This window comes from Sminthopsis crassicaudata, chromosome 2 (genome assembly GCF_048593235.1).
Source record: "Sminthopsis crassicaudata isolate SCR6 chromosome 2, ASM4859323v1, whole genome shotgun sequence".
NCBI lineage: Eukaryota > Metazoa > Chordata > Mammalia > Dasyuromorphia > Dasyuridae > Sminthopsis > Sminthopsis crassicaudata.
In genome coordinates this window covers 465698577-465724614 of record NC_133618.1, presented here as the reverse complement: position 1 = coordinate 465724614, position 26038 = coordinate 465698577, and the positions used below count along the sequence as shown (strand labels likewise).

The window sequence follows — 26038 nt, the reverse complement described above, 5'->3', positions numbered from 1 at the left end:
GTTTTGTTGTATGAATATACACAGAATTATTCAAGTTCATATTTGCGATATGCTAGAGATTACTAAGTAGGTTCTGGGTTTCTGTATGTTTGCAGAGAATTTGTAATAGGTTCAAAAAAGTATCTGTGGTTTAGTGGGGAAATGATGACAGTATAGAAAGTAATTGTTTAAATTTACATTTGTACAATACATAAAGCTGTTGTGTTGTGGAGAATAAATAATGTGTGCTAAATGTATTCTAAATACAGAGCTGTTACAGCCCTAATGATACTTGGAGAAGAAATTGCTTTTCCATGATAGGCCATAATGACTCCTTGGAAAAATAATGCATGTTTAATATGCCTAAAATGTGTAATCGATTGTATCTGGTTACTTCTTAGTGTTTTGTACCTTCATGTTATTTCTAATGATTTCATTAAAAATTTTTTTTAAACAAACTTGGTTTTGTAAGAAGACAAAAGCATATGTTATTAGAATCTCTATATTTCAAATTTTATAATTCTCTAAGAATCTCTTAGAGCCTAAATCATTAGGACATAGGATCTTAAAACTGAGTATTGGAATACAGATAGTCACCTGGACATTTGTTATAGACTATTGATTAGTTTCTATTATTCCTCTGTCCCCTTTCCAATTCATCCTCCCCAACAAAGTGATTTTCCTAAATGGGTTTTAACCATATTCTTTTTCTCTTCAGCAAACTCCAATGACTCCCTATTTTTTCTAGGATCAAAAGCAAATTCTTCTTTTTGACATCTAAATCCCTTCACAAAACCTGGCTTCAACTCACAGTTCCAGTTTTATGAGACTTTATTGTCCTTCATTTTTCTACACAACCAGCCAAGTTGGCTTCCTTGCTCTTCCCTTGTTCATCATTGCACTGTGACTAGCCTGCCCTCCCAGCATGGAGTATACTTCTTACTCACTTCCACTTCTTAAACACTTAGTTTCTTTCATCTTCCGCATGAGACCTTTCCTGATCTCTCCTCAGCTGCTGGGGCCTTTCCCTGTCTTTTATTTATTTACTAGATAGCTTCTTTTTTCTTACAGTGTACCTATACAATTTGTCCCTCTCGCATACGTTAGCATGTAAGTTATTTAAGGGTAAAAGATAATTTCATTTTTACCTTGTGTCCTCAGTACCTAATTGTAATAGCTGATACATTCTAGGAATTTCCTAAATGTTTTTTGATTAAGGTTATCTGACTCATTTTGTCAATTACTAGATGAGAAAACTAAGGCCAAGAGAGATTACATGACTTGTCCAGAGTCAAACAACATATTCATATAGGATTCACACATTCTAAGTGCTTTCTTCTGCACTGCATTGCTATCTCCTTTTAGAAGAAAAATCTTAATCACTTGGAAGACTGTTACTTCTAAATATTTAATTATTCTTTTCTTCTTAAAGTCCATTTTCATAGATGAAATCAATTTGATAAGCTAATTTTTTCCTTTGACATTTTAATTAAAACTCACCGTTGTTGGCTCACTTTTCAGCTAAATATGAAATATAGAGAAATTGATGGAGCAGGGTTGATTATTACAGATTTGGAAAATTCTTGCACTGACTGGCAGGCTGTTTCTAGACAGTAATAATTTGCCCCTGTTCTGGAATTCCACTCTTTTTTTGCTTCCTTTCATTACATTAGCCAAGGTTCTGAGAGATGAGACGATTTGCAGTCTTAAGACTTCCTGCCGGGGGTTCAGACTTTGTATTTCTGACATTGAAGCTGTGGTGTTCCTGAAGCTACTTAATTAGAAACACATTCGTTACACAGTATGCTGGGGAGAGCTTGGACAGCAGAGCCCAGTCACACAAGCAAGTTTCAGCATTTGAACAACTGGCATCTTATAATAATGGTTTATGCTTTAAGAGGAAAATATAAAATATATCGTCAGACAATACCTTGTCCCTGGAAGGCCTCCATTAGAGAAGAAGTTGAATGTGCACAGAAAAAAAAAAGTTAGATATGTTATTTGCTTCATTAAAAATTTTAAAAAATTATATAAAGAAAAAAATCCAGTTTCATTATAGTATATGATTCTTTTCTATTGCTTAGAGGAAAAAAATCTCCCAAAGCATTCTGGGAGAATGATTTCCAATAGAGGAGATTTCATAAAGGTACTGTTTCCATCCTCTTGAAATACTGCTGTAGAAATTTGTAGACTTTGGCTGAGAAGGGTATTTTATACTCTGAATGGGATTTTTTTTTTTTTTTGGTTGTGACATTTAATTTATTATTTAAGGGGTTCAGGTTGTATTTTTTTCTGGTAAAGGCTTGTTTGTTATCTTTGTGTAGCTGCAAATTGATGCTGTTTAGATAATAATGGTAACAACTCCCATCTTTGCAGTTCTTTACAATTTACAGAATTCTTTCCTCCTAATTTGATAGATGAAGAAACTGGAACTCAGAATAATAATAATAATGACTCCCATTGCTATAACATTTTATAAATCATAAAGTGTTTCTCTTGCCACACCCCCTGTAGGAGAGGTTGAACAAAGAATATTATTTTTCCATTTTACAAATGAGGAAATTGAGGCTAAGATTAATAATGGTTCCCATTTCAGTAACATTTTACAGCTTAAACATCTTCCTAACAGTATTCCTATGAAATTTGTATTATAAGTATTGTTGTTTCAATTTACATTTGGGTAAACTAAAAATAATTGAAGTGACTTGTGGGAAACCAGGCTTCATTGTAGACACTTTATTAATATTATTAAATATTCAGTATCCTTATGATAGCACCATATAATAAATACCTAGTTTTCATCCTCGCAGGTATTTGTGGTTATTGCCCTCAAACAGTGATCACCCCTTTTTGAAATCTTGTTGCAGAAAATATAAGTTTGACATAGATCAAATTTTAGGGTGAGATTGTGTCTGGAAATGGATTAAGAAAAACTTTGGCAATAGATCTCCATGCCTTTCTCTCCTCTTGAGGTATAAATCTCAGCTTGAAGTACAAATCCCAACTCTTTTACTCTCTGTATGATCTTGGACTAGTAACTTTCTAAGAAAACAATTTAAAGTCTCTGGATCTCAATTTCTCCATTTGAAAATTATAAGATTGAACTTGATGTTCTCTAAGAGCCCTTCAGACTTTCTAACTTTTGTTTTGTGTTCTTAAGGTCCTTTCCAATAGTCTATATGGTAATGTCCCTTCCAACTATAACAATGTTTTAAGGTTGTTTTTTTTTTTCTCTCTAACTTTTTGTATTCTGTATTGTAATTTTTAGCAATTGAACAAACATTTATTAAATGCTTTTTGTGACCAGAAATTCCTTCTAGCACTAATGATTCTATGTACCCAAAAGATAACACATGGTAAGAACTTTTGCCTGGACTGTTGCATAAATATGGTCACCTGTATGCAACTATCCAGGCAATTTTTAGGGTCCAAATGGGCACTGAGCTTTCCATATTCAACACAGATTTACTTTACATAGAACATGTGCCAGACATTATGGCACATATTTGCACAATGGCTACAAAGATGAAAACAACTCAGTTTGTACCTTCAAAGAACAGGCAGCCACTGAATTAAGCATCTATTATGAGCAGTCACTGTGCTGAGAACTGAGACTACAAAAAGAAACAAAAGCTAATCCCTGCCTTCAAGGAGCTTACAATATATAATAGGGGAAACATGGAAACAAATATAGACAAGACAATTTATATACAGGATAAGTAGGAAAGGCAATAAAAACTAAAAGGAGTTGAGAAAGGCTTCCAGTAAAAGATGAGAGTTCAGTTGGAACTTAAAAGGAAACCAGGAATTCAGAAAATAGTCAGAATGAAGAAGAGCACAATCCAGGCATGGGGGACAGCCAGAAAAAAGCCTGGAGCTAAAAGATGAAGTGTCTTCTTTCATGGAAGGCCAGTGTCACTCTACTAAAAGTATGAGGGAAAAGGGCAGAAGGACAGGGAATAGGTCTAAAAAGACTGGGAAGGTAGGAGAAGGCTAGGTTGTGAAGGGCTTTGGATGCCAAATAGAACTTTTTGCTTTTAATTAATCTGCAGGACAATAAGAAGCCACTGGAGTTTTTTGAGTTGAAGATTAGAGTGACATGAATGAACCTATACTTTTAAAAAATCATTTTAGTGGCTGTCTAGAGAATGGATAGGAATGAGTAGAGCCTGGAGGCATCCTGGCCCATCTGCAGGCTGTTACAATAGTCCAGGTATAAGATGATAAGGACCTATATTAGAATGGTGACATGAAGAGGAGCATGGTTGAGAGATGTTGGAAAGATGAAATGAAAAGATCTTGAAACATTAGATATGAAAGGTGAAGGATAATGAAGTTGAGGAAAACTGCTAAGTTGTAAGCCTGAGGTACTGTGAGGATAATTGTGCCCTCTATGATAATAGGGAAGGTAGAGGCCAGGGAGATTTAAGGAGAGTTTAAGATACCTACTAGACATCCAGTTTGAGATGAAGGTGGAAGATTTCAGATCAGAAGAGAATTGGGAGCAGTATAGATAGATATGAGAATCATCAGCATAGAGATGATAATTAAATATACAAGATCTAATAAGATCATCAAATGAAGGAGGAGGAAGAAAGAAGAGAACCCAAGACCAAAGAACTTTGTGGGACAAAGTTCCAAATCTTTGAAATTAGAGGATGTGATCTAGATGAAGATGCAGCAAATGAGACAGAGAAGCAGTCAGATAAATAGGAAGAGAACCAGGAGAAAGTAATGTCCCCAAAATCTAGGAAGAATTTGGTGTCGAAGAGAGAGTCACCAAAAATGTCAGGGGCTGCTGAGAAGTCCAGGAGAATGAGGATTGAGAAAAGGCTATTGGATTTGCCAATTAAAAGATTACTGGTGATTGTGAAGAGAGCAGTTTCAGTGGAATGATAAAATCAGAAATCTGATTGTAAATGGGTGAGAAAAGAATGAGAGGAGGGAGCATGGATGGAAGGTCAAGTGAGTCTTATAAAGAAATGGATAAAGTCACTTTGTCTCTTGGAATTGCTTCCTTATCTATAAAACAAGTGTTGGATCTAACCACCTCAAATTTTCTAACCAAAACATTCCTTTTGGTTTACTCACCCAAATAGCTGTGCTTCAGGTTAGATTACAGTGCAGAAGCATGCACATTTAAGGTTAGGGTGGAGAAAGTAGTACATGGGCAGGAATTCAAAGAAACAGTTGTAGAAGGAATAGCCCTTTCTCCATTTTAGATTGTTAATTCCTGCATTTCAAGCATTTTTATTCAACTGCCATTTTTATTACAGGCGTGTGCTATCATTCCCAGGCTGCAAACATTTTGAAAATCCCTGTGAAGCTTCTCAGCTCGGGAACATAATGTCATATTAGGATTTTTGTTGTGAAAGAAAATGTAACTGTGCATACGTTTATTAAAACAGTTTTTCTGCAAATATTTAACCGTCTGTAATTTTCAGGCGGATGCAACAGACATTAAAACAGCTGTTTGTCTTTGTTTCTCTTCACAGTGCTCCCATGCCCTACCTCATAGGAATACATTTAAGTCTAATGGAGGTAAGTTGGCTTGCTTTCTCCTGAAATTTCTTGCTCTGTGATTTGGTTTCCTCCTGTTTTTGCATGGCATTAGAATAGACTGGGTATCTGTATTCACAGTTTAACATATGGAGACTTGTACAAGCAACACCTCAGGCTCTGTCCCCCTCCTTTGCTAACAAAGCTGAGCATTCAGCTAAGATCCCTTCCCACTAGGTTATTATTTTCAAGATCTTTCATTCAGATGGGAGATAATATATTTTCCCAGGTTACTGAGGGCAGAAAAGGTCTTAAGAAAATAAAGGAATAGTCTAAGTTTTGGGAAAATATTGGTCTACTTGTCTATCCTATAGTACCTATTCTGTGTGTACCTATTGTAGCCCAATGCTTGACTTTTCAACTAAGAGCATAGAGCCAGTGACTTTCAGAGCTGGGAGGAACTTAGAATATCATTCTTAGAGTGCTCAAAGTAAAGTAACCTTAGGATGGTGAGGATCTGAACAATGCTAACAGCTGCAGTATAACTGAATATTTCAAAATTGGATTGAGAAAAATGGATTCTCATCTCTACTCAACTACATGTTCAGAAAGATTTAACAATCCATCTGATCTATTCCCTTCATCTTTGAGATGAGAAAACTGTAGACAAAGGAAGTTAAATTTCTTGCTTCTGCCAATGGTAAAGTTTTTCTTGTCTTGAAGGAAATGTGGCCTCTTCTTTTCTGTTCAATTCACTCTAGGTCGACTGGAACCACCTGCTTCTTCACTATTTGTTGCACACAGTGCTATTGTGCTTACCAAACGAAAAGAGTTGGTTATCAGAAAACCTGTTGGTTTGACATTGAGAATCTCAATCAAAATAGACCATTAAAAATCTGCTCCAATTTCTAAATTGACAGGCTGGCCATGTGGCTCCTACATTCTGTTAACTCTGCCTTTCTGTCATCACCCAACCCTGGTTACATAAAGTATAAGGTTTTTGGACTGTCACAGATTATGTGTTCAGACTATATTGTGTTGATTTTTTTTTTTTTTTTTCTTTTCCATCTTTTGTCTTAAAAGAGCTGAGGTGAAATCAAAGCTATGGTAAAAGAGCACCTTTGAAAATTAGAATGAGAGAGAACATTAAAAATTAAAGCATTAAAAAGTCACCTCTGATCATAAGATTCGGAGTTCAATGAGATTTTTGAATTCATCAAGGTTATCTAATCTAACTCCTTTTATTTTCCAAATGAACACTCATGCTGGTAGATTGATGTGACTTATTTATGATTACATAGACAGTAAATAAGCAGAACTGCCAATTGACTTTGACTTCAAATCTAGTGTCTTTTACTACACATTGCTGTACCATGGGATTTCAGAACTGAAAGGAACCTCAAAGTAACCCTTACCTGAGCAAGATTTCCTTCTTTATTTTCCCAGGAAATGGTGAACTGGGTTTTGCTTAGAAGTCATACACCAATGAACAACTCATTGTAGCCAAAGGAGGCCATTTTGTTTGTGGGCAGTTCTAATTATTCAATTATTAAGCTGAAATCTGCTTCCTTATAACTTGCTAAAATTCATTCTATCATTGGAACCAAAAACAATTTTAATCTCTCTGTTGCAGGACAGCTTTTAAGATAACTAAAGATATAATAACCTGTCTCTTACCAAGTCTTTTAAACAGGAGCATGGTATTGTGGAATAGCTCTTGAACTAATCTAAAGACTTGTCATACATCACAAAATGTGTGTACTTGGAAAAGTAACATGTCCTGTTTCTCTGGCTTAAGTTTCCTCATTTGTAAACCTCTTCTTATAACCTTCGGTGATTTTCTTTACAACCTTCTACAATCTGGCTTCAGATATCTCTTTAATTTTATCTCCTGCTTTTACACACTTAAAGTTCCAGCTAAAGTCAGCTCCTACCCAGGTGTTGCCAGATTGCAATGTCTTTATATATGTCTGGACTCTAACCCTACACCCCTCAGTGCTATTTTCCACTTGTCAATTCCTATCTATACTCCAAAGCCCAGCTCAGATGGCTGCTTCCTTTGGAGAACCTTCCCTAATGTTTCCATTTGGAATTGAACTCTCTATCCCCTGAAACTTAATATATTGTAGTTGTTATACATGTATTTCATGGATTTGGTTGTGTTAGCTAAACTTCTTGAAGACAAGGAATCACTTTTTTTTTTATTTTGGTATATCTAGCATCACCATTCATTGTATAGGTGGTTGGTAAATGATTATTAAATGAATTGATTGAAGGTTTTTGTTGCTATTCTCCAGAAAGCAAAGAGAGAGGATGCATTCTTTCTTACACTGTCATTCTCACTAGCAATTCAGCAAAGGATTTAAAAAGACTTATTTTTGACTGTCTTGTTAATTCTTCTCAAAAGCTATAGGCACCTTATTATGCCTTTGCATATGTGCCAGAATTTTTTAAACTTCAAATGAATGTGGCAGATGTTCATAAAAGTTTAGAAAAAGCTAACCATGAGGAGACTTTTTAACCATTTTTATGACTCCCCAAATTATTGTTCAGAGTGAAATATGAATTGTGATTTCTTATAACTTGAAAATTGATAAAATGGGGGGGCTTTATCATTAACCTAGGGGATATTTTTAATATGAAGTAATATTACCCTAGATAACAGCTAGGTGGTATAGTGGATAGAGCAATGTACTTAGAATCAGGAAAACTTGATTTCACATTCTGCCTCAGACATTTAAATGTTTATTACCCTAAACAAATCACCTCATCTCTGTCTTAGTTTACTGATTTATAAAATGGGGATAATAATACCAATTACCTTTTAGGACCAAATTAGATGAAATATGCAGAGCACCTTTCAGACCTTACATAACTATAAAAATGTTAGGTGTTTATAACTGTTACCTTAAAGAGTTAGTACTTCTAATAAGCCTCATTTTCAATCTCTTGACTAAGTTCCAGAAATGCCATTAGCCAGGGCTCTCTCTTTTCCATTGTCATAGAATGTCATTCATCTATAGAACATAGAATGTTATGGCTTGACAGCATCTTAGAACAAAAAATATGGAATCATCTCAAAAAGGGGTTTGCTTTGTTTTACTTATCCCCAGAAGACAGAATTAGGAGAGCTGTGGAAGGATGTTACAGAGGTAGATTAGATTTGATGTAAGGGAAAAAAATTCCTAACCATAAGAGCAGTCCAAAATGGAAGGAACTACTTCAAGAGGTTGTCAGTTGAAGGTCTTCCAATTGAGACTGAATGACCAAAGAATTCCTATTCAAATATGTAATGGACTAGGTAACCTTTGAAGTCTGTTCCAATTCTGATTGATTGAATACTCTGACCTTTAAGGTCACTCTAACATTCTGTGCTTTGTGTTCTTACTATATTTTAGGTGTCTTCTAGCTCTGATGGTCTGTTTTTAAAGTTCTTTTCTTTTTGTTGTTTCTAATATCCTGTTTTTGAGGCCCCTTCCAGTTCCAAAATTTTGTGTCCATGATGATATATTCCCCCAGGCCCCTTTTATTTCTAAGATATGTGCAAAATACATGTAATTCCCTCAGTTTGGCATTCTGAAATCAGAGTTCAAATGGTCTTTTTGATACTGAAAATGTGGGAGTTTTTATTAAAGGTTTTATTCTTGGGTATTAAAGTACTATATTCTTTCTCTCTATCCTTTTTTCCCCTTACCTTTCTTACTTATATTATGGTTTTTATATATCTACCCCAATTGGAATATTTAAATTTTGCTTTTTGCATTAACCTATTCTTAACAATAATGGGTGTAGGTGGTACATAAAGGGACAAAAACCCAGGGTCCCTCAGTGCTCCCAAGAAGAATATCATTAATTCCACAGGGTTTTCTGAATAAATTGGTCTCTTTCCCACCACTAATTATAAGATTGTATTTAAAGCTGAGAGTTCATGTAAATCTAAGTTTGTAGAATAGATACCTAATTGTATTTAATGGATATGAAATACAATGAGTAGAGTGTGATTGCAGTAGGTCTGTAACCTCATCAATGTGGGTGCTCTGTCCAATGGTGCAGGTCCTAATCTGACCAGACCTCCTCTTATTGTATAACACCTGTTTGTGTCTCTCTCATCAGTTCCACATGGGGGCTTTTTCCATCTATTCATATTGTGGGGTAACCAGCGGAGCATATGGGCTCCTCCTCTGTTATCCTTTGCTCTCCCTACATGATTGACTCATCTTTTTGGATGACTACACATTTCTTTGATGATACTTTTTATACCATTTCTGTGTAGTTCTTTGATGATAATATGATGCAGCTTCTTAACACTACAGTGTTATCTCTTCATTTCCAATTAAGTGATTCGCAACTAGAATTCTTCAGAGCTTAGTATTCTGTGACTTACAGCATATACTCTCACAAGAATATTGATGTTAAGAAGAGGGTAGATCTTTATCTCAAAAATAAACTTGGGATCATTTTTTAAAAATCTAGAATAATAAAATCTTAAAGTATAAAAAAAAAAAAGTCTATGGCTAGTGCAACTCTTGCTTAAGCAAGGATCTCTTCCACTATTGTTCTGCCAAATAGCCACATAGTGTCAGAATCAAGTACTTCAGTGAAGACAAATTCATTATCTTTTCATGTAGCCAATGTTTCTTTTGGACTATTAGGAATTTCCCCCCTAGTATAGAGCTGAAATCTTCCCATTTATAATTTATAGCCATTGCTGTTAAGTAATATACTCTAATTCCCCCAAAATAGGTCTAATCCCTCTTTCCTATAAGTCTTTCAAATATTTGGAGACAGCAACTGGGTCTTCTCTTCTTTGGAAAGTTATTGGTTTATTGTTATTCAGTTGTTTCACTCATATCCAACTCTTCATGAGCTCACTGAGGGTTTCCTTATTAAGATTCTGGGGTGGTTGGTCCTTTCCTTCTTCAGTTCATTTCACAGATGAGGAAACTGAGGCAAATAGGGTGAAGTGACTTGCTCAGCTAATACATATCTGTAGCCAGATTTGAACTCAGGAAGAGAATTTTTCCAGACTCTAAGCCTGGTGTTCAGGGCACTGTGCTAGCTTGCTGCTCTAAATTAAACATCCCTGATTCCTTTGGTGTTTTCTTTATTAAAGTTTTTATTCTTGGGCATTCAAATACTATATTGTTTCTCTCTACCCTTTTTTTCTTACCATTCTTTTTATTCTCTTATCTTTCTCAGAGAGCATACTTCTGTCCTTTCACAATTCTGCTGCCATTCTCTTCATTTGCTCAGGGTTTGTTCCCTGTGCAACTTTACACAAGTCACCCCTTTGGGACCTGTTTTCTTCATCACAGAAATGAAAGTGTGACCGAATGAACTTTGTAGCCTTCTGAGTTGGAAATCTAAGATGTATATAATCTTATATATCTTTGATCTGGGGAATATAATTTGTCTCTGCCTGTGACTTAGCATTCAGTGCGTCTCATTCAGCAAAAGTTTGTTAATCACCTACTGTGTGCAGAGAGCTCTATCCTAGATGTTGGTGAAATACAGTTTAAAATTGCCATATTACAGCTGATAGTACAATAGGTTAAATTGTATACACAGATAACTATAATATACAGTATATCATAATTAAAGAACTGCAAAACAAAGTTCTTTGTGAGGTCCAAGGGGTAAGGTCATTACCAACTTGAGATGATCAAGGATGACTTCCTGAAGGAATTGGCAAGGCCTGGTAGAAAAATCACAATGATCAGTTATTAATGCCAAAGAAAGCAACATTTTTTCAGCCACTCAAAAATACTAACTTTTCTGTCAAATGAGCCAGTATTGCTACAACTAGATGCCCTTTTCTCTTTTTTAATATCAAGAATCTTTAGTTCTTTTTGTTGGGTTATATAGCTTTTTTAATATTTATTTTTTAAATAGTTTGAGAATAAGTGAACAAAAGCCTTCCATTTTGTTTTTTTTCCCCTCTCCTGCTTTTCTTCTTAGCAGGTCTTCACAGCTAGATATTGGTAAATTGCAGTTCCTGTTAGCAAATGCTTGGATTAATTTAAAATACAAAATAATGGTGGTCAAGTAGAAATCATACTTTTCACAGAGGTTCTTATAATAGCTGGGGAATTGTAGGCAGTGTAAATATACTTAGCAGCCCTTAGTTATGACCCAAAAATGTTCTATGGATGTAAGATCATTTACATAAGAGGCATAATGAAGTAATGGGAAGAACCATTGGAACTAGACCCAGATGATATTAGATATATAACGTATATAACATTAAAAAGGATTCCCATTACTGTAAAATGAGGATTATAATTCTGTACTACCCAAATGTCAATTACTGTGCTAATTATTAAGAACATATGACAAACAATTATAATAAGGAAAGTCTTTTTTTAATTAAAAAATTTATTTGAAGTAACAAAAATTTGCCTTCTTTCCATCCTACTTTTCACTCTTTCTCTAACTATCTCCCACCTTTGAAAAAGCATGAAAAAATCCTTGTGGTTTATATATATATAGTCAAGTATAACAAATTCCTGTAGTTGGGCATGTTAAAAAAATATATCTATCTCTACACTCTTGAGTCTATCATATTTTTGTACATTTAGCTTTCTATCAGGAGGTATGTAGCATTCTTCATTGTGAATCCTCTGTGCTCATAATTGATCATTGCATTAATCATAGTTTTTAAGGTTTCAAAATTGTCTTTGCAATATTGTTTTTATTGTAAAATTGTTCTGGTCCTGCTCACTTCGTTCTGCATCAGTTCATATGAATGTTAAACAAAATTCTTTGTAATTGCATTTGTTAAAATGGTTCAGCATAAGTCCTTAACATAGTAAATTTACTAAATTGTATCAATTTGAATTATTATTTACATGAAAAACCTAGTATTATAAACATAGGCTTTTTGATTTGGATTCATAGGGCCTAGATCACCTTTTGATCCAGTTTGGGGACTTCATTGCTTTATCATTTCCTCTCATTTAATTTCCCTATTTGTAAATTGGGGTTAAGAAAACTATGTCATATGATAGTTGTGATCACTCCTGTATATATACTCTTCTCCCTCAGTTTTCACATCTTTGCTCTCTTCTGCTTTTCTTCATTGCATCTTACTCTTCCCTCTCATTTCTCTTTGCTAGATCATCAGCCATCTCTTATGTTCATAAGTGTGGGTGTCCCTCTCAGTTCTGCCCTGTGTCTCCTTTTCTCAATACTTCCTTTTGGTGATTTCATTAACTCCTTTTAATTTTCTCAATTACCATATCTAAGCAGATGACTTCCAAATGTATGTATATGATCCCATTTACTCTTGTGAACTTCTTTTCTGTACTAACTTCCTCCTGGACTTCTTCACCTGAATTCATGGAAGCAACTGCAACTCACCTTGCACAAACCAGAATTCATTATTTTCCTCTTTAACCCTCCATTTTCCTCTATTCCAGCTTCTCTTATTCTATTACTTATATAATAGTATATCCTTTATAGTACTTTATACTTTATATTTACATTAGAGTACTTTATCCATTCTGTCACTCAGGCTCACAATCTCAGAATTTTCTTTAAATCTTTACTCTTTTTCACCCCATTGAGTCATTTGCCAAAGCCTTTAAGTTCTACACTTAAGTTTTTTAGCATCTGTTTCTTTCTTTCCCCTCACATATTCACTATTCCAATTCAATACTTTACTATTTCTCACTTAAAAGTTTGCACTTCTTTCCTAATTGTTCTCTATCTCTATTCAAATAACTTTCAAAATGATTTACTTTTAAGCATCAATATGATCATGTCATTTCCTGACTCATCACCCCCCACTCTATCCTTTCAGCTGAGAATCTTACCTAATATTTCACTGGAAAAAAGAGACCATTTTCTGAGACCACCTTCTTATCTTCTCATCTCTCATAACTCAGATACCTTCTGCCATTTTCTCCTTTATTGTCTCATGAAAAGATATAGCCCTTTCCTTACCAAGATGAACATTTCCACAGGTATAAATGATTCCATCCCATCCCATCTTCTCTAACATCTTACCCTATTTATTATCTCCACTCACTTATATTCATTGTCTCTCTCCTGTCTGTTTCCCTGTAGCCTTCAAAAATGCCCAAGTCTCCCACATCTTCAGAAAATGCTTACTTAATCCATCCATCCTTGCTAGTTATCCTAAATCTCCTTTCCCTTTTTTGACTGTAATCCTTGAAAGGGCAGTCTACAACCTATATGCCACTTCCTTACTTCCTCTACAGTTTGGGTTCCAACCTTATCACTGCAGCTGAAACTACTCTCTACAAAGTTATTAATGATAAATTAATTCCAGATATAATGTCCTTTTCTCAATCCTCATCTTTGACCTCTCTGTAGCTTTACCCTCTTCTCATTAATAGTCTCTTCTCTCTAAGTTTTTACAATACTATGCTGCTCTCTTGATTCTTATTCTACCTGTCTGACTACTCCTTCTCTCTGCCTTTGCTAAATATTTGTCCTGGTCATATCCTCCAATCATGGTGATCTCCAAAGTCTTTTCTTCTATTGTACTGTTTCAGTTGATCTCATGTATTCAATTATCTCTATACAGGTGATTCTCAGGTATAATCCTTCAACCCTTACCTCTTTCCAGTCTCACATCTCCAATTTCTTACCTAACATCTCAAATTAGGTATCTTATAGAAATCTTAAACTCAATATGTCTAAAAGGTGATTCATTATCTTTCTCCAAAAATCCTTCTCCTTTTCCCAAATTCCCTATTACTGTCAAGAGTACCACCAACCTCTTAGATACACAGGTCCTTGTAACCTAGATGTTGATCTCAATTCCTCATTCTCTCACCCTTCATATCCAAATAGTAGCCAAGTTCTTCTGATTCTATCTGAGTAATATCTTTCATACTCTGTCTTCTTTCCTCTCACATTATCAGTACCCTGAATCAGGCCCTCAGCAACTCATGACTAGACTGTTTCAAGAGCAACCACTTCCCTGCTCTCTTCACTCCAGATCCCTTCTGCTGTCAAATTGATCCTACTAATGTGCAAGTATATTCATTTTATCATCCTACTCAAAAAACTTTAGTATTATTTCTTCCAAGATCAAATTTAAAATTTTCTTCAGCTTTTAAAACCTTCCATAATTTGGGCCTTTCTCATTCGTCTGCAGTTTACCACCCCCTTTACTAGGTAATCTATTTTCTATTGACAACTGGATTCTTTGCCATTCCTTATACACAATACTCATCATTTCTTGTGAATTTTCATTAGCTGCTCCCTTGTGCCTGGGACTATCTGCATCCCTATCTTTGTCAGTAAACCTATCTGGCTTCTTTGAGCTCTCAGCTGAATTTCTACTTTTTCAAGAAGTCTTTTCCAGTCCTCCTTAATCATAGGGATTTTCATCTAAGATAATTTCCTACTCAGTCTGTATATGTTCAACTTGTACAGAATTGTTTACATATTCTCTCCTCCTTTGGATTGTGATCTCCTTCCTTGAGATCAGAGATTGTTTTGTACTTTTCTTTGTATCTTTAGTGTTTTAAGGGCATTGCCTATCAGCCTGCCTTAAGAAGTTTCAGTGGCCCTTGTTTCCTGTGAAATACAAACTCCTTAGCTTGGCACTTATAGCCCATTACAGCCTGGCTCTAACCTAACTTTTCTGGCTAACTTCATATTAGTCCACTTCATACACCTCACATTCCACCTAAACTGATCCATTAGCTGTTAGACACATTTGTATTTCTATTTCATATTTCTGTTCATTTGGACAGCAATGCAATCCTTTTTTCCATTTCTTAGAATTCCTTGTTTCCTTCAAGACCCATCTCCAGCACTACCTCCTTTGGTGAGCTTTTCTTGATCAGCCTTCTAGTTGTTCCTATTCTCTCCTCTGATTTTATCTGTTCATCTGTTTAAGTGGCACATCCATTACCCACAAGAGGAATATAAATTCCTTGAGAAGAGGGACTATTTTTCATTTTGCCTTTCTGTCCACAATGCCTACCATAGCATCTTATATATGGGATCATAAATCTAGACCTGAGAATTCATTGAGGATTTGACTCTACTGTATTTTACAGATGAGGAAACTGAGGTCCAGAGGAATTACTTTATTTGGTCAAAGTCATAGGTAGTAAATGCCAGAAGTAAAATGCAGGTCTGGTGATTTCAGAATTCCTGCTCTTCCCATTGAACCACATGAATGCTTAATAAATGCTTATTGAATTGAATTGAATTGACTTAGAAAACATAAAGTTGTTGTTTCAGTAAGCATTATGTAAATGTGAATTATTACTAATAAAATTATTGTCATCACTACACCAATAATTAATATTATTATTATAATAAGTAATTTACTACTAGAAATATAAAAAGTAATGTAGTTATTATTACTACAGTCAATTCTCACCTTTCATGAGAGTAACATTCCTAGAAAATGAAATAAAAAGGAATGCAAATGTCAGTACATTGAGCTTATGGGAACTAGGGGATTAAGTTCCCACAACCACCAAAAACTGTTATCTTTTGCTACCGAAAGTAGTTAGTCCAGCATAAATATTATTCAGTCAGTTCATTGACTTTGCACACTTGGGCTTAGTGCCCAGAAGACTTGCACTAAAGCTTTAGGGGTATAATTGCAACATAAAACTTTAAAGGTAAACAACAAATATATGCCATAAATTCACGGGAGTACTTTACAATGGTAAGGACCAGTGAAGCACCTACAAACTTGGATGCATGGCACCACTGATTTTTTTTTTTTCCTCTGTTGCACATTGCCATGAATGTATGCCATTGCCAAAGCCAAGTGAAAATAAAGTTACTAATAAAATTCCTCAAATACTTGAAGTCATAAAGTTAAAGCAAATGGTAAAAAGATTGACTATATGTATATCAATAATAAATAAGACTTTAAATAACAGAAAGAAGGCACTAGAATTAAGAGGGGTTGAAAGAGGCTTTTTCCAAAGGGTAGAATTTTATTCAGTCCTTAAAGGAAACCAAAAGACAAAGAGAACATTCCAGTTATAGGGGACAGTCAGAGAAAATTCCCAGGTCAAAACTTGGAGTATCTTGTTTGTGAAACAGCCAGGAGCCCAGTGTCACCAAAGAATCAAAGAGTACGTGGTGAAGAGGAAGGTATAGGAAGACTGTAGTTGTAGGAGAGGGCTTTGAATGACAGAACTTTTTATTTGGCCCTGGAAGCAATGGGGAACCAGTCTTTATTGAATAAGGGGGTGATGTGGTTGAATCTGCACTTTAGGAAAATCACTCTGGGGGCCAAATAGATGGATTGAAGTAAGGAAGAACTTCAGGAGGCAGACTCATCAACAGGTTATTACAAGAGTCTAAGTATGAGATGATGAGGGCTGGGAGGTGCAGGGAAGGGAAAAGGGCATATTGGAAAGATAAGGTGAAATGGACAGGCATTGGGAATAGCTTGGATATGGGGACATGGGAGTGGGCAGGGAGAGAGAGTGGGGATTTCAGCATGACTTTTCAATTACCACTCAAGAAGACTGGGAGGATGGTGGTATTCTCTGTAATAAAATTCCTCACAAAATACTACAACACAAAATAAAAGCAAGATGAGGTTTGAGCAGGAGAGATGAGTTCCTATTTGGACATATTGACTTTAAGATATCTACTGGATGTGTGTTCAAAATGTCTGAAAGGCAGTTGGAAATGCAAAAGAACAGTGAATTGGGGAAAGATAAGTGGTAGGAGTGTCAGGTGAGAGAAGGAGAACTATTTGAAAGATACTGCAAAGAAGAAACCAACAGATCTTGGCAGCATATTGGGTGAGAGTGAGTGGAAAATTGAGGTTGATGCCTAGGTTGAGAGCCTGAGAGGATAGGGTCACCCTTTATAGTAATAGAAAAATTAGAAGTGGGGGGAACATTCAAGGGAACAGACAATAAATTTCATTTTGGACATGTTGAGTTTGAGATGTCAAGTAAGGAGTTGGAGACACAAGATTAGAGGTCAATAAAGAAATTAGGGAAAGGTAAGTACAATTAAGAATTGTCAATAAAGAAATGGTATTTTAAATTCCAAGGGAACTTAGATAAAATCACCCAGTGAGGTTTTTAGCAAAAGAAAGAGAAGGGAGGCCAAAACAGAACTATTCAGTTGTGATCTGGATGAAGCTCCATTCCGGAAGACTGAGGAACAATGGTCTTACAGCTAGGAGCCAAACCTGGGGAGAATGGTATTGCAGAAACCTAGAAAAAAGAGACTGTCAAGGAGGAGAGGGTGATCAACAATTTCAGAGGCTGCAAAGCAGGCCAAGAGAATAAGGATATGGCAATTGAGAGATCATTAATGACTTTGGAGAGAACAGTTTCAATGGAATGAAGTTGGAAGTTAGGAAAAGAGTTAAGATGAGAGAAAGTGAAACACCCATTGTAGAAAGCGTTTTTCAAGGAATTTAGCCCCAAAGGGTAGAAGAGATGTTAGGATGATAGTGGAGATAGAAAGATCAAGTGAGGGTTTTTTGAAGATGAGGGAGACATGGGTATCTTTGTAGGCATCAGGAAAAGAACCAGGAAGAGAAAATTCATTTAAAATGAATAATAAAGTAGGTATGACAGAGAGAGCAATCTGTTATAGGAGACAAAATGGAATGGAATTGCTTGTGCTGGTAAAGGGTTAGCTTTGATAAGAAGTTCACCTTTTCATGTGAAACAGCGATGAAGGAGGAGATAGTAGCAGATGACATACGAGTCATATAATATGAGGAAGAAGAAAGAAGGAATTAATTGCAAATAGCCTCATTTTTTTTTTTTTTTTAAATAAGGCACCTTTATCAGCTGAGAAAGTGGGAGTGGGGGAATCATGCAAAGTTTGTGAAGGGATGAAAAGATTTTGAAGAGCCTCTGAGAGTGGGATAATGAATTAATAAGGAATGTATAGTAGGATTGCCTAGCAGCAATGAAGGCCCAGTTGAAATTGTATAACATGAATTTGTATTGTAAGATATCAGAATATTGTGATTTTTTTCCCCCCACCTTTGTTCTGTTACTTGTGTAGGAATGAAGGTGGCAGATTGTGAGAGTGAACCCAGACTTAAATCTGGCAAAGCATAATCAATAATATAATAAGGGGATTTAGTGGTTTTAGAGAAGGAATAATGTAATGTTGAACCAGTTCATCAAGGATTCAATTTGGGAGAGATAGGAGAGAAGAGCTAGTGCATAAATTTGTTACCATAATATTCAAGAGCTTTACTATTGAATAGTAGATAGGGGGAGAGCCCCAGAGGTAGGAAAACCTCAAATCCCTCCTCTGACATATATGGATTACGTGACTCTGGGCAAATACCTTAACCTCTCAGTGACCCCAGCACTTTTCAATAACTGTAAGTTGCAGAATAGATACTCATCTGCATTTTTCCTTGCCAGGAATTCTCTATTGATGCATAAATATAGTAATCATTATTATTGTTATTATAACAACAGGAAGTAGATATCCCTTTATCTAGCTATAGGAAAGAATGGTAATAGGTATTTACCACTGGATTTGTTTAATAGCAAGAAAGTGTGAATTTTTGGTAGAGAGCCTATGAAATGTATAGGATACAAGACGTGATTCAAAAGAACTTCTATGGGTCATAGCTTTATGAATACAGACCAACAAGTTGTAAATAAAGAAATAATGAACAAATGCCTGAGGTATGTTGATTTGTTGGTGAGGGTTTAAGATGGAAATTCAAAACCAGGTCCTAATCACCAGAAATGATAGAAAGATTATCTCTAAGGAGTTCAGATTTATGATTAACAATGATTATGGGAGAATAGCAAAGATTATGTAGCACATCATTTCAGACAAAGTTTAGCACCTACCATGTTAACAAGACCTGGCTAGCAGGTGGCTAACATTATGTGCCAGAAGTTCACAATCTTTAATGGACTCAGACAATAAATCCTCATTCCAAAAATGGGTACCTCAACTATCCTAGAATATTGAGCCAAGAAATTTCTCCTTGACTGAATTGACTTACTCAAATATCACATTGCCAATAAAAAAATTAATGAAATCATTTAAAAATTTTTTTTATTTAGAATTTTTTCCCACAGTATATATGCATGAGTAATTTTTTAAAATAATATTATCCCTTGTATTCATTTTTCCAAATTATCCCCCCCATCTCTCCACTCCCTCCCCCCGATGACAGGCAATCCCATACATTTTACATGTGTTACAATATAACCTAGATACAATATATGTGTGTAAATCCAATTTTCTTGTTGCACGTTAAGTATTGGATTCCGAAGGTATAAGTAACCTGGGTAGATAGACAGTAGTGCTAACAATTTACATTCACTTCCCAGTGTTCCTTCTCTGGGTGTAGTTGTTTCTGTCCATCATTGATCAACTGGAAATGAGTTGGCTCTTCTTTATGTTGAAGATTTCCACTTCCATCAGAATATATCCTCATACAGTATTGTTGTTGAAGTGTATAGTGATCTTCTGGTTCTATTCATATCACTCAGCAACAGTTGATTTAAGTCTCTCCAAGCCTCTCTGTATTCCTCCTGCTGGTCATTTCTTACAGAGCAATAATATTCCATAACCTTCACATACCATAATTTACCCAACCATTCTCCAATTGATGGACATCCATTCAACTTCCAGTTTTAGCTACAACAAAAAGAGCTGCCACAAACATTTTGGCACATACAGGTCCCTTTCTGCTCTTTAGTAATGAAATCATTTTTAATAAATGTTGCTGTACCAAATTCTCATACTTTCTAAGCTACCTTGATAAAAAACCTTTCAAAATGAAGCGGTCTCAGGAACTCAGAAGCATGTGAAAATCCCTGATTTCCTACATGGTACTTGAATAATACTGAAGATGTTTTCAGTGCCTACAGAAAATGATTTTACATCATTATAATTTTATTCCACTTTTTAGAAACAGTAATTTTAATCTATGTATTCAGTAATATTAGAATATGAGAGGCAGAGAGAAAATAATATGTTAATGTCTTGTCCCTTTAACTCTATCCAAAATTAAGAGAAATAATACCACCACATGCCAGCATTATTATATTAACATTAAAGCATCACAGAAATGTGAATCATTAATAGTAATAACAACAAATACAACATACATCTCATAAGCACTGTACTATTTACTCATTGTGCTATGATCTGAGAATATAAGATAGTTCCTGCTCTTGAGAAGCATACATTCTAGTAGGGGAATCAACTTAATAAATAACTAGGTACATCCTAGAAACATACTCACTAAATGAAAAGTCATATGGGGACAATAAAAGACCTCTTGCAGATGGGATTTGAGCTGAGACTTGAAGGAAGCTAAGGAAGTTTAAGAAGAAGAAGTAATTAAGCTGAGTATTCCAGCATAGGAGGCAACCAGAAAAAGGCACAGAAATGAGAGAGATGGAATGCCATGTTTCAGAAATTGCAAATAGGAAGAGTATGGATGGGCTGGATCAAAGAATATATGGAAGAGAGTAAAGAAGACTAGAAAGAGCAAGATTACAAAACAGTTTAAATGCCGAAGCAATTCATATTTGATGCTAGAAAGAACTTATTGAGCAGTGAGGCGATATGACCAGACCTACACTTTAGAAAAATCATCTTGGCAGCTAAATGGAAGATCAATTGGAGTGGATACTTGAGACAAGACCATTTAGAAGGCTAATATAATAGTACAGGCAAGAGGTGAAGAGAATCTGAACTAGGATTACAATCATGTGAATGGAAAGAGAATGGGCAGATTCAGTGGCTATTGGAAAGGAGAAAATGAGATTTGGCCATGGATTGAATTGTGGGATGAGTAAGAGTGAGGAATCAAAGATAGCACAAAAATTGGGAGTCTTAGTAATTGGGGAATGTGGCAGATATTCATATGATGATAATATTGGTTAATAAGAAATAAAACAAATATTGAAAAACTGAAGTATTAATTTATTCAGTGAAAAACAACTTTTGTTTCTGCTTGATTTAAGTAAGTTTTTCAGTTAGTACATTTTAAGCTAATTTATTGTGACCAAAATGCTGTCTCATGAGATAAGATAATTTTCTGTCATAGATTAGGAGGAGAAAACAGCCTTGGCACTTTTCAAGAGAAAATCCCAGTTTAAAATATGGCATTGTCTGTGAGATTATTGTTTTTCCATTGTCCTATCATCACCTACTCAGTTCTACACATGACTCCATTTAGCTATATTAAAATTAACTTCAAAGAAAATGATACTTTTATAAACTGCTAAATAATAGAAGCTCACTCCATTTATTGGAGTGATGGAACACACTTAAGAGTACTAATCAGATTCAGATTAAGATAAGTGAGTAATAGTACAGGTAAATTTTCCAAAGATAAGAGTTTCCATCCTGAATGTGACACTTACTAGCTGTGATTGTGACTCTTTACATTTTTTACATCTTGACTCTTGTAGCCTTGATTTCCTCACACATAAAATGGAGATAAGAATACATATCTTAACTACCTACCTCTGGTAAGTTTATTATGAAGAATTTGCTATAAAAAAAGAGTTTAGTTTTCTTCATTCAATAACTATTTATTAAACTCCTACTATGTGTTCATCTACTTAACTTTGTCACTATGTAAATGTTTTCCTTCTAAGGTAATTCTGTGAACTATAGCCTATGCTAGCAATTATCTTCTATTGTTTTTTTTTTTTTTTTTTTTTTTTTTCTTCTTCAAGGTAAACTTTTAATCAATTCAATTCATCAGGTATCTACAATTTACTTGAACTTTCTTGGTGTTATGCCTGGTACATGGTATACAAAGAAAAGTGACATTCTCTGATCTAAAAAAGACTCACAATCCTTTGAGGGTGGGAGATGAACAGGGCACATACAGTCAGTCAGTAAATATTTATTAAGCTCTGATTGGGTGCCAATCACTGTATTAAGAACATATACAAAAAGAGGCAAAAAATAGTTTCTTTCCTCAAGGAGCTCCTAGTCTAATAGGGAAGTCAATGAGGAAACAAATATGAACAAACAAATGTAAAGCTAAATGGAAAATAATTGATAGAGGCACTAGAATTAAGAGAAATTGGAAAAAAATTTCCTTCAGAAGATGAAATTTTAGTTGGGACTTAAAGGAAACCAGGAGATGATGATAAGGAAGGAGACCATTCCAAACATGGGCGGGGGTAATCAGTGAGAATGCCCAGAACTGAGAGGTGAAGAGTCTTGTTTGTGGTATAAAGCCAGGAGGCCAGTGTTACTGGAAGGAAGTCTACATGGTAGAGAATAAGATGTAAAAAGATTAGAGAGATAAGAGGGGCCTAGATGTTGAAGACTTTTGAATGCCAAATAGAAAAAAATTGTATTTGATTCCAGAGGTGATGAGCCACTCAAATTATCAAGTGAGGGATGACATGGTCTGACCTGTGCCTTAGGAAAATCACTTTAATATACAAATGAGTGGATTAAAGTAGGGAGAAGCTTAAGGCAGGCAGATCCCCCACACTCCCTAACCCCTAGGCAGGCTGTTGTTGCAATAGCTCAGGCATGAGGTGCTGAGGATCTGCATCAGAATAATGGCAGTGTCAGAGGAGAAAAGGGAGTTTCAAAAATGAAATCAAGAGACCTAGAAAGCATATTAGATATAAAGAGTGAAGAATAATAAGGGATTGAAGTTAATTCTCTTTGTGAACTTAGCTTGAGTCCCTGAGGGAAGATGGTGTCTCTTCTAGGGTGATCAGTCTACAATGTTGTCTGTTGGACATCCAGTTAAAGATGTTTGAAAGGCAGTTGGAGATGAGAGGTTGGAGGTCAGCAGAATTCGGGGCAGCATACATAGATTTGGGAATCATCAATATAGAGATGGGAACTGAATAAATGGAAGCTAATGAAATCATTAAGTGAAATACTCTAGGGAAGGAAGAGACAAGGGCCCAAGACAGAGACCTGCGAACACTAACAGTTTGATTTGGATAGTTTCAGCAAAAAAACCTTAGTGGAGGAGAATCAGGAGAGAAGTAGTATCCCAAAAAACTAGAGAGCAAAGAGGTGATCACCAGTGGCAAAGGCTACAGAATGGTCGAGCAGAATTAGGATTAAGAAAATGCTGTTGGATGCAATTAAGATTTTGTTGCTAACTTTAGAGAGAGCAGTCTTGGTGGAATTATGTATACAATTAAGAAATATGCATAGTGTGGAATGTAAAAAATAGGAACAAAGTATTCCAGAAAGAGTATTCTAGGAATATTTGAGAAAGAAAAGATCCCTTCAGGGTTCACTTTTTTAAAAAATATGTCTGGTGAGAGGCAGTGTGGTCTAACAAAAAGAACTATATTTGGAAAAAGCTGTATTTGAACTTCAGTCTTATTACTTGGGTTAGTGTTTTCTGTGAACCTAAGTTTCTTTCTCTATAAAGTGAAGGAAGCACTGTGCCTAAATGATACCCATCCATTCAAAATCTTTTGATCTTTTTCTCCAAGCAATGCCATTTTATGTTGGCAATTTCTTTTCATTTACTCCTACCAAGTGATTCACAGAAGAGCCATTTTTGGACCTACAAGACTCTCTGTGAGATGATGATGATTGAACGAGAGGTCTCTGCCTAGTGAATTACCACTCAAAACTTTGGGAGCATGTGGTTTTACTTAACACCAGTTTATGACTGACTGCTGGACATTTGCAATTGATATCTGAAATCACCCCAGTAGACTTGTCTGTCAAGTGAACGAATTGATTCTTTAAATAACACTAATAAATGGTTCCTAATTTTATAGAACTTTGCAGTTTAAAAAGAGTTTTCCTTACATTAATTTAGTTAACTTTTGTCACATTAAGATAGTATAATACTCATTTTCTAGCTGAGGGAATGATGTGCCTTGAACGCATTTGGATCCAAGATGCAAATTCAGGTCTTCTGCCTCCTAGTTCAGTTCCCTTGCAAATACATAGAACTTATGAGAGCTAAACATTTTTAAACAAGTTCAGATCTTACGTTTCATTAAAATATGGGATTGGAAGACTGTTGAGATTCTATAAGTAAGTTATTTAAATTATCTCTAAATACCCTTACAGACAAAAAGCATTTAATAATTTTTTCTATAAAATCTTCAGATTTATATATAAATACTTCACCAAGTAAGGTTTTGTACTAGCATTTCATTGGGAGATTGTGTTCTAAATCTAGATTTCTGCCATCTACAATTAACAGCTCATATGTGCCAGGCACTTCACTAAATGCAGACAGAAATGTGATTGAACTCGCATCCAGTACCCAACTATAACAGTAGTACTCATTACTGTGATTTTTGCAATTTACACAGCATTTTCTGAACAACAACCCTGGTGTACTTCAGATATTATTACCCTTTAGAGAAGATCATCGTCTCAAAGGAGGTGACTCCTAGGTCTGTGTTTGTGGGTCCTTGTCTCTCTTCTTAGTCTCAGGTCATCAACTCCCTATTGGTTGTTTTAAACCAGCTGTACTGTGGGTCTTGTAAACGCATCATTTTATTTTATTTTATTTTTTTATTTTTTTTAATTTAGATTGTATTCTTTTTTTTTTTTTTTAAATAATAATAGTTTTTATTTACCAGATATATGCATGGGTAATTTTACAACATTGACAATTGCCAAACCTTTTGTTCTGATTTTTTCCTTCCTTCCCCCTCCCCCAGATGGCAGGTTGACCAATACGTGTTACATATGTTAAAGTATAAATTAAATACAATAAATGTATACATGACCAACCAGTTGGTAAGCGCATCATTTTAAAAAGGAACTCATTTTCTTCTGAATCCTCTTCTCTTCTAACTTAGATATTTTTGTTGAGGACAACAATATCCTTTTAGTAACTTAGGCTTGCTATCTTGTAGTTCTCAGTGATTCTTTATTCTCTCTCCACTTCTGCCATTACCCATATTCAATTTCAATTCAGTTCAATAAATATTAAGAGCCTCCTACATGCCAGACACTGTACTAAGTTCTAAGGATACAGAAATAGATAAAAGAGAGTCCCTGTCCTGAAGGAGCTTACAATCTAATGGGAGAGACAACATGCAAACAAATATATGCAAAGTAAGTATCCATATGTATAGTTATACACAAATAACCATAGTACATAAATAACAATCTCACATACCAGAAATGCATTCCTTCCTCCCTTTTGCCTCAAGAATCTTTAGCTTTCTTCAAGATCCAGCTCATATGTTACTTTTTCTACATGGCCTATCTTTACCCACTTCACCCCTGGCCATTAGTTTTCTCCTTCTGCCTTTCTATTTATTTTGTTTTCAAAACAAAAAACCAATAACAACAACAACAAAAAAAAACAAAAACAAAAAACAAAACATGCTTTTCCTTAATAGAACACAGACTTTTTTTTTTTTTTTTTTTTTGGAGAGGCTAATTTTTTCTTTGTTTCCCTAATGTTTACTTAACAGACATCTAATAGGCACTTAATAAATCTTTTTTTGAATAAATGAATTAAAAAAGTTGTTCTCAGGGTTAAGTGGTTCATAAATGGTGAACCTTGACTCAAACCCAACTTATACTTAAATTGCTTTCAATAAATGCATTGTTTATGTGACTAATTTGATTTCATATGTATAACTGATGATGCATTGCTTACCTT

At 35.1% G+C, this 26038-nt stretch overlaps 1 protein-coding gene across 6 annotated transcripts in view; it reads left to right on the top strand.

Annotated features, from left to right (window-relative positions):
* Window positions 1–26038, top strand: part of DENND1A (DENN domain containing 1A) — a 701497-nt gene that overhangs the window by 414000 nt on the left and 261459 nt on the right. For all 6 annotated transcript variants that reach the window (XM_074293045.1, XM_074293044.1, XM_074293042.1 and 3 more), the window contains one exon: window positions 5475–5520. In XM_074293045.1, the coding sequence (XP_074149146.1) occupies window positions 5475–5520 (46 nt within the window). The remainder of the gene's footprint in view (window positions 1–5474; window positions 5521–26038) is intronic.